Source organism: Silurus aristotelis (genome assembly GCF_946808225.1).
Source record: "Silurus aristotelis genome assembly, chromosome: 6".
NCBI lineage: Eukaryota > Metazoa > Chordata > Actinopteri > Siluriformes > Siluridae > Silurus > Silurus aristotelis.
The window spans coordinates 33,217,242-33,226,691 of record NC_139579.1 but is presented as its reverse complement, the minus strand read 5'-3'; the positions used below and the strand labels follow the sequence as shown (position 1 = coordinate 33,226,691).

Genomic DNA, 9,450 nt, shown 5'->3' with positions numbered 1-9,450 from the left:
TTATAACCACAAATGACTGTATAAGACTGTAGAAAGATCATCACTCATAATCACACACTCCAGTGCTCATGTTAGTTCTCATTTTCCAGTGTTCTGTAGTGTTTAAAGACTATAATCACATTCTTGATGTCACCCAAATGAGGATGAGGTTCTGCTTTTGAGTCTGGTTCCTCTCAAGGTTTCTTTCTCATAACATTTAAGGTTTGAGTTTTTCCTTCACCACCGTGTCTATGGTGATCATCAGGGATAAACACACACCATTCAGCTTCACTGTTAAATTCTGTAAAGCTGCTTTGAGACAATGTCTGTTGTGAAAAGCGCAATAGAAATAAACTTGAACTTGACTAATAATAAAATATATTTGCATGAAACATCCATATTTGTCCATGTTGATTAGAGTTTTAAAAACTTTCAAAATAATAATTTAAGGTACATTTAAAACAGATACAAATGTATGTATATAATACATACAAACATATTGTTCATAAGAATTTAGTTTTATATTATATTTATAATTATTAAAAATCTTGTGATTTTTATTGTGTATTATTAGCAGCACTGCTCCTTTAATAACAGCAGGTTTCAGAGTCTTGCATCATGCCTGAGTCAGGTGTGATCTGTGTGTGTGTGTGTGTGTGTGTGTGTGTGTGTGTGTGTGTGTGTGTGTGTGTGTGTGTGAGAGAGAGAGAGAGAGAGAGAGAGAGAGAGCGAAAGACACACAATCCGAGTACAGCACAGTATTTAATTTGTATAATACAGATGTAATAGCACTTTAGACTGGTGTGTGTGTGTGTGTGTGTGTGTGTATGTGTGTGTAAGATAATTAAATAAATCCACACTCCACAAATTTATAATTTTTATTTGTCTGTGTTTAATATTAAAGACTAAAATGTTACTACATCACAGTAGCGCTGCTGAATTCTGCGCTCTGATTGGTCAGAAGATGTTAATTAATTTTCTGTTACAGCATCTCTGACGATAGTGCAGGTTTATATTAATGCTATGCTTTTCATAGCAACAGCTTGCTAACAGTGTAGTAAGATGTGCAGTTGATTTTCTTCTGTAAGGAGATGTTTATGTAACATTATTGGAAGGAGTCTCAGTGTCCGAGAAAGAGAATAATGAGATTCTGGTGAGGGAACGAGGGTTTACAGTTGCTGTAGGTAAGCAGATGTAACTATAAACAGATAAAATGTACGAGTTTTCTCCTAGCTGTTCATCTTGCACACAGTGTTCTGGTCGCATCCCTGCAGCAGCTGCTCGTATCGTTTCTTCAAATCCTGGTACAGAGGTGAAAGGTCGTTGAGGCCCGGCAGGCTTAAAGGATGTTCGTTGAGCCTCGCTTGCACCCGTATACCGTCGGGGCAGTTGAACAGCGCCATCACCAGGTTGGCGGCGTACGGTACAATCACACCGCTGCGGAACGCTCGGGACCGATGAGAGGAGAAGTTGGTGGAGTTTAAAGGAACATTGTCTTTAAACAAGTCCAGCAGTGTGAGCAGGGGCAGTAACGTCTCAGCATGGCCCACCTGCACCATCACCACATCCGAGACATACCCACCAGACCTACACACGCACACACACACACACACACACACACACACACACACACACACACAAATAAAAAATAATGCAATAATTAATTAACTAACTTATTAAGTACATATGTAACTAATTCAGTACGTTTATATGTGTTTATTCCTGTCAGTCAGTCAGTCAGTCAACGAATCAATCAAATAATCGATCTATCTATCTATCTATCTATCTATCTATCTATCTATCTATCTATCTATCTATCTATCTATCTATCTATCTATCTATCTATCTATCTATCTATCTATCTATCTATCTATCTATCTATCTATCTATCTATCTAATGATAGATTGTTGGACCTGGTGTCAGAACAGGAAGGTGATCATGAATAGCGTGTGACGTTTCCGTTTCTACTTTTCGAGCTGATAAGGCTGTTTTGTTTTCTTCTCGGCTGGTCCTATTTCTGTTTTTTACTTCATCTCTTTCTCCACACTTTTGTTCCATGATGCTTTTTCACTTCCACATCACTTCTCAGTAGAAGCTGGATTAAACATGCTGAAGCAGTCGTTTTGAAGGATGTAACCATGCAGTGACTGAATCAATCAAAAACCTTTATTTCTCCATGTGATTCCTGAACAGTGGGACAGGTGGAGGCTGAGCAGAGTAAACCAGGATTTCTCGGTGTGTCCCTCGTACCCGAGCGCCGTGATCGTCCCGAGCTCGGTGGATGACGAGGTTCTGGTGAAGGCGGCCCGGTTCCGTCAGGGTGGTAGATTCCCCGTGCTCTGCTACTGTCACCACCGCAACGGCATGGTGAGATATCTATCTATCTATCTATCTATCTATCTATCTATCTATCTATCTATCTATCTATCTATCTATCTATCTATCTATCTATCTATCTATCTATCTATCTATCTATCTATCTATCTATCTATCTATCTATCTATCTATAGATTATGGACCTATGGATGATCATGGAGAAGTAGATGCCGAGTGTTTAAAGGCCCTGGCATGGAGAAGCTGATGCTGGATCTATGATGATCACAAATTGTTCTGTATTGTTGAAAGATTTATGACCAAACTCTTGATGTCACCCATATGAGGATGGGTTCCCCTTTGAGTCTGGTTCCTCTCAAGGTTTCTTCCTCATATCATCTAAGGGAGTTTTTCCTTGCCACTGTCGCCACGGCTGCTCATCAGGGACAAACGCACACCATTCACCTTCACTGTTGTTTTCTGTAAAGCTGCTTTGAGACAATGTCTGTTGTGAAAAGCGCTATACAAATAAACTTGACTTGACTTGACTTGACTATCTATCTATCTATCTATCTATCTATCTATCTATCTATCTATCTATCTATCTATCTATCTATCTATCTATCTATCTATCTATCTATCTATCTATCTATCCAGTCTGTTAGTCAACCAACCAACCAATCAATTAATCAATCAATCAATCAATCAATCAATTTACCAATTAATGAACCAATCAGTCAATCAGTCCTTCATTTATTGTGTGAATCAGTCTGTCAGTCAGTCATTTTATCTGTCAGTCTAAAAATTATTTGTATTTATATTAATAATTTATTACATAAAATTATATTGAAATTGCTCTTAAAATCGTTGTATTTCTTTTTATAATATTTATTTTCTATTTTCATGCCAAACTCAAATTTTTATTAAAACTGTTATTTATTTATAACATAATGATTTCACTGTAAAACACAGTGCTGCCAAATCCATCAATGTATTATTATTGTTATTATTATTATTATTATTATTATTGTTATTGTTATTGTTATTGTTGTTATTATTATTGTGTTATTATTATTGTCGTCGTTATTATTATTATTGTTGTTATTATTATTGTCGTCGTTATTATTAATATTGTTGTTATTATTATTATTGTTATTATTATTATTGTTATTAATATTGTTGTTGTTGTTGTTGTTGTTGTTGTTGTTGTTGTTGATGATGATGATGATTGATAATAAATCTAAGCTTGTTTACGTGACGTTGCGGGCGACCGCGTCAAGGCGGTTGAACAAGTCGTGGAAGAGAACGCAGCTCGATTTACTGTTAATCTCGTGACCAAAACCACGTTTCCAAAACTGCTTCAGATCCCCAGAGTACTCCAGCACCTGTTTACCAACAAACAATACGCAAAAACAACACAAAGTCGCTTACACAACCTCACATTACAGCCACTAACATCCCTCCAAATAAAACCAAATCATTTCATACACATTAATCAGTACATTTCAACAAATTTTAACTGAATACTGGAATCTTACAAACAAATTCATAACAAATACAACGTATGTGAATAAACAACAAAACACAATTAATTAATAAATTATTTCAATTGAATATTAAATCAAACAACAACAAACACAAATAAAATATAAATTAATATGAAAATAAAATATAAAAATACATATATATGTATAAAAAATATTGTTATAATAAACTCTATTTTATTTATTTCAAAATATGTAGAAACTTTACTTTCAAATAAAGAAAAAAAATGTGTCAAAAAACGTTCTGGGGAAAAAAATCAATAATAATAAAATTACATTATAATTGAAATTATTAACATAATTCAGTCTGAAATATGGAATAGAAAATATTCACAATAAAACCTTCCCGCTGTAGTGTTTGTGCGTCGCGGTGTTCGTACCCGAGCGTCGGCATCGTCCAGTAAACGGCACCAGGGCGAATTCACGCCACGGATGGTGAACTCGTATGCACACATATAAAACGCCGTCTCCACCGAGTCTGGAACAGAAATCCTCCATAAATTGATCAGCTGATCACTAAATGGATCACATGACACACCACAACTCTGCTGTGAAGCATGATGGTGGTAGTGTGGAGCTCAGAATAACCTTTCTTTACTTAACGTTAGCATGATTTTACTCTCTCTTTCACTTAGCCACAGCGAGAACTCTAATGCTCAATATGCTAACTCGTTTAGCTGGTTAGCTGGCTAGTTTGTAGATAATGTTGCGTCCATGTTATACTGTATAATAGTATAAATAATAGTATAAACTGTATAAAAGTAAAATTTGGGATTAAAACGTTCTCACTAGCCTGAAGTGACGTTGATGTACGGGAGCTGTAATCGGTCGGCGAGTTTCTCCTGCACTCTCTTCATCTCTGGGCCGTTGTTGAAAAGGGTCACCTCCTTCACGGCGTCTTTGTTTTTCTCCACCGTCTCCACCAAACGCTGACATCGATCGAAAAAACGCATCAACTCGTCGTTAACGGTGTGCTGCAAATCCATACCTACACAGATATGAAGACCTGAGTGAGGAGGTGTGGTCTGTATGTGTGTGTCTGGAATTCTCAGTGAAAGAGGCGTGGCCTCTATAGGTTAGTTTTGAAAAAGGAGGCATGGACATTAGATGTGAGAGAAGGAGGCATGTCCTATTTGTGTCAGTCTTCGAGAGGAGGCGTGGCATCGATGTGTCCCAGCAGTGGTAGCGGTGGGATTTGAACCTGTGATCTTCTGATCCAAAGCCCAATGCCTTAACCACTGAGCTACCACCTCCCCACACACCAGTGAACTGTGCACACAAGTCACAGTAAACATGTTTGTGTTGCACTTTCAACTTAGACCCTCAACTTTAAACACACACACACACACACACACACACACACACACACACACACACACACACATACACATACACACACTCAAAGGCAGGGCAGAAGGGCAGCAAGTGTGCAAACTCATGTTGACTTAAAATCCTGTCCTGTTTAGAAGGCAGGGGGCAGGGCAGAGGGAAATAATGTTTAATAAACATCACCTGGAACTCCAAGAGCCTCCACGACTCCGTGTTTGAAAGCCAGCGTGCTGTTGATACATCTGTGCTTAGAACTGGTGATGAACTTCACCCGTCTGGTTTCCAGGTTTTCCTTCGTGATCAGTGTTGGAAACGATTTGACCAGCCTCTGAGCCAAGTGTCTGTGATCTGAACGTCCTTTCTCCACCAGACGCCCATCCATGTCCTCCTTGTACCACATCTTCCAGGTCTCGAGCTCCCTGACGCAGCTCAGGTCAGCTTGGCTCTTCACCAGCTTGGAAAACTGGATCATCTTCTTGATGTTCCCTGAGGTGGGGTACCGTGTTCCGTGTCGGGCGATGACGCTCAGATGGACGGCTTTGCACTCTGGAGATGGAGGCTTCACCCAGGAATCGTTGATGGCCGAGATATTGGATATGAGATAAGGGTTCACTTCTTCATAACGGCTTTTGGTGTTGAAATAGAGCGCGTTGGCGGGAACGGGTCCGAGCGGCGACGTCACGTTGCACCATGATGTGGAAAGTGCGACAGAAGCGCAGTGTAGGTGAATCAGAATGAAAAATAAACACAGTGAACCCATAGTAATGCTGAAATGTCACTCAACTGAATCCTCTGTTCCTGCTCAGGTTCAGTCTCAACACCAAGCCCTGCCTCCTCACACTGTGATTGGTTAGTGGTACAAACCCCACCCCCCTTTTTCATCATGAGCGGCCAATCTAATCGCACTTTTCCAACTCAAAGGATCAAATGAAATCAGGTCACGTGGCTATCAGTTTCAATCGAAAAAATCCTTTTGCACAAGCCCCGCCCACCTTCGCTCTCATTCACTACTTGTAACCAGCCACTGGCTGGAATTTAGATGTTATAGATAGAATAGATAGATGTTATTGTTCTGTAAGTATTACAGAAGAATTACTGATGTTAGAGTAATATGATTATTATGTTCTACACTTTAAGTAGCACAAAATATACTATAAATATAAATTATTAATAATTACATTATTAATATAAATAAGTGACTGCAGTGTAGCGGTGTAATATAATACACGACAATCATTTAATCAAAGATAAAATATAACTATATGGATATACGGTATTTAAAGGACTATGTATACAGTACAGTAAAGCTCCCACTCACGGGCCCCTGAGCAAGGCCCCTAACTACTGTCCGCTGCACAGTTTATGGATGAGACAAATGTGAGCGTGAGTCAAGTTTAGTACGGTGTAAAACCGATAGGGGGCGCTTTGTGCTTATAAATGTTTAGAAACAAGATTTCTTTCAATGTTTTTAAGGATTTTGTTGGATTTTATTTGATTAAGAAATGTATTAATTTATTACAAACAAAACCACGAATATATTTTAATGCAAAAAAAAAACTGCCACAATGAAACAAAACATTTTAATTACACATCTAACAACTAATTCTAATTTACTAATATTATTGTTAAAAATAAAAAAACGAATAGTACTAATATTACTAGATTTATTAATATATCCTTGAAAAATTAATTAATAAATTACTTGTAAAAAATTTAATTTCAGAGTATAAAACATTCATTTAGAAAAAACACAGTCTTTAATAACTCCTGCTTCATTCTGTTTAATGCTCGTGTTTAATAAGTTTCTGATCTCATTGATATGAATCTGTTTCCTTCTTTCTTTATATTCTCTCACTCATTCTGTTTTTTTAAATATCAACATTTCCATATATTTACGCCATCTCTCCATCTCTCCCAGCAACACTCGCTCGCTCTGTCTATGAATTTCACTCCATCGTCTTTCTTTCTTTCTTTCTTTCTTTCTTTCTTTCTTTCTTTCTTTCTTTCTTTCTTTCTTTCTTTCTTTCTTTCTTTCTTTCTTTCTTGGTTTTGTGTTCTGGTGTCACTGGAAAAACCAGTTTATTCTACAGAATAGAGCAAAATGTACACACAATACACACAATACACACATTACACACAATACACACAATACACACAATACACACAATACACACCCGATACTGTGCAAAGGTTTTAAGTGTGTGTGAACAAATGCTGTATAGAAAGATTGCTTTTAATAAATAATACTAAATTAATGTTTTATACTCTGAAATAAATAATTTTTTACAAGTAATTTATAAATAATTTTTTTAATGATATATTAATAAATCTAGTAATATTAGTACTATTCGTTTTTATTTTTAACAATAATATTAGTAAATTAGAATTAGTTGTTAGATGTGTAATTAAAATGTTTTGTTTCATTGTGGCAGTTTTTTTTTTGCATTAAAATATATTCGTGGTTTTGTTTGTAATAAATTAATACATTTCTTAATCGAATAAAATCCAACAAAATCCTTAAAAACATTGAAAATCTGGTTTCTGAACATTTTCTTTCTTTCTTTCTTTCTTTCTTTCTTTCTTTCTTTCTTCCCTTCTTTCTTTCTTTCTTTCTTTCTTTCTTTCTTTCTTTCTTTCTTTCTTTCTTTCTTTCTTTCTTTCTCTCTTTCTTTCTTTCTCTCTTTCTTTCTTTCTTTCTTTCTTTCTTTCTTTCTTCCCTTCTTTCTTTCTTTCTTTCTTTCTTTCTTTCTTTCTTTCTTTCTTTCTTTCTTTCTCTCTTTCTTTCTTTCTCTCTTTCTTTCTTGGTTTTGTTTTCTGGTGTCACTGGAAAAACCAGTTTATTCTACAGAATAGAGCAAAATGTACACACAATACACACATTACACACATTACACACATTACACACATTACACACAATACACACATTACACACATTACACACAATACACACATTACCCACAATACACACAATACACACAATACACACATTACACACAATACACACATTACACACATTACACACATTACACACAATACACACATTACACACATTACACACAATACACACAATACACACATTACACACAATACACACAATACACACAATACACACAATACACACATTACACACAATACACACATTACACACATTACACACATTACACACATTACACACAATACACACATTACACACATTACACACAATACACACATTACACACATTACACACAATACACACATTACACACAATACACACAATACACACAATACACACATTACACACAATACACACATTACACACAATACACACATTACACACATTACACACAATACACACATTACACACAATACACACATTACACACAATAGACACAATACGCACATTACGCACAATACGCACATTACGCACAATACGCACAATACGCACATTACACACAATACACACATTACACACATTACACACAATACACACATTACCCACAATACACACAATACACACAATACACACATTACACACAATACACACATTACACACATTACACACATTACACACATTACACACAATACACACATTACACACATTACACACATTACACACAATACACACATTACACACAATACACACAATACACACATTACACACAATACACACAATACACACAATACACACAATACACACAATACACACATTACACACAATACACACAATACACACATTACACACATTACACACATTACACACAATACACACATTACACACATTACACACATTACACACAATACACACATTACACACAATACACACAATACACACAATACACACATTACACACAATACACACATTACACACAATACACACATTACACACATTACACACAATACACACAATACACACAATACACACATTACACACAATACACACATTACACACAATAGACACAATACGCACATTACGCACAATACGCACATTACGCACAATACGCACAATACGCACATTACACACAATACACACAATACACACATTACACACAATACACACAATACACACATTACACACAATACACACAATACACACATTACACACAATACACACAATACACACAATACACACACTACACACATTACACACAATACACACAATACACACATTACACACTACACACATTACACACAATACACACAATACACACATTACACAATACACACATTACACACTACACACATTACACACCCAAAACTGTGCAAAAGTCTTAAGTGTGTGTGAGCAAATGCTGTAAAGGAAGA

The 9,450-nt window shown here is 36.2% G+C and overlaps 1 protein-coding gene across 1 annotated transcript; it reads right to left on the bottom strand.

Annotated features, from left to right (window-relative positions):
- Positions 1-847: 847 nt before the first annotated feature.
- LOC310727430 (multiple inositol polyphosphate phosphatase 1-like) lies at positions 848-5,966 on the bottom strand. Its single transcript, XM_083543902.1, has 5 exons — positions 5,350-5,966; positions 4,631-4,825; positions 4,218-4,315; positions 3,548-3,678; positions 848-1,566 (listed from the first exon to the last, which is right to left on the bottom strand). Exons 1-5 carry the CDS (start codon positions 5,924-5,926, stop codon positions 1,209-1,211), a joined length of 1,359 nt encoding a protein of 452 aa, XP_083400028.1. The 5' UTR covers positions 5,927-5,966; the 3' UTR covers positions 848-1,208.
- Between the last annotated feature and the right edge of the window lie 3,484 nt (positions 5,967-9,450).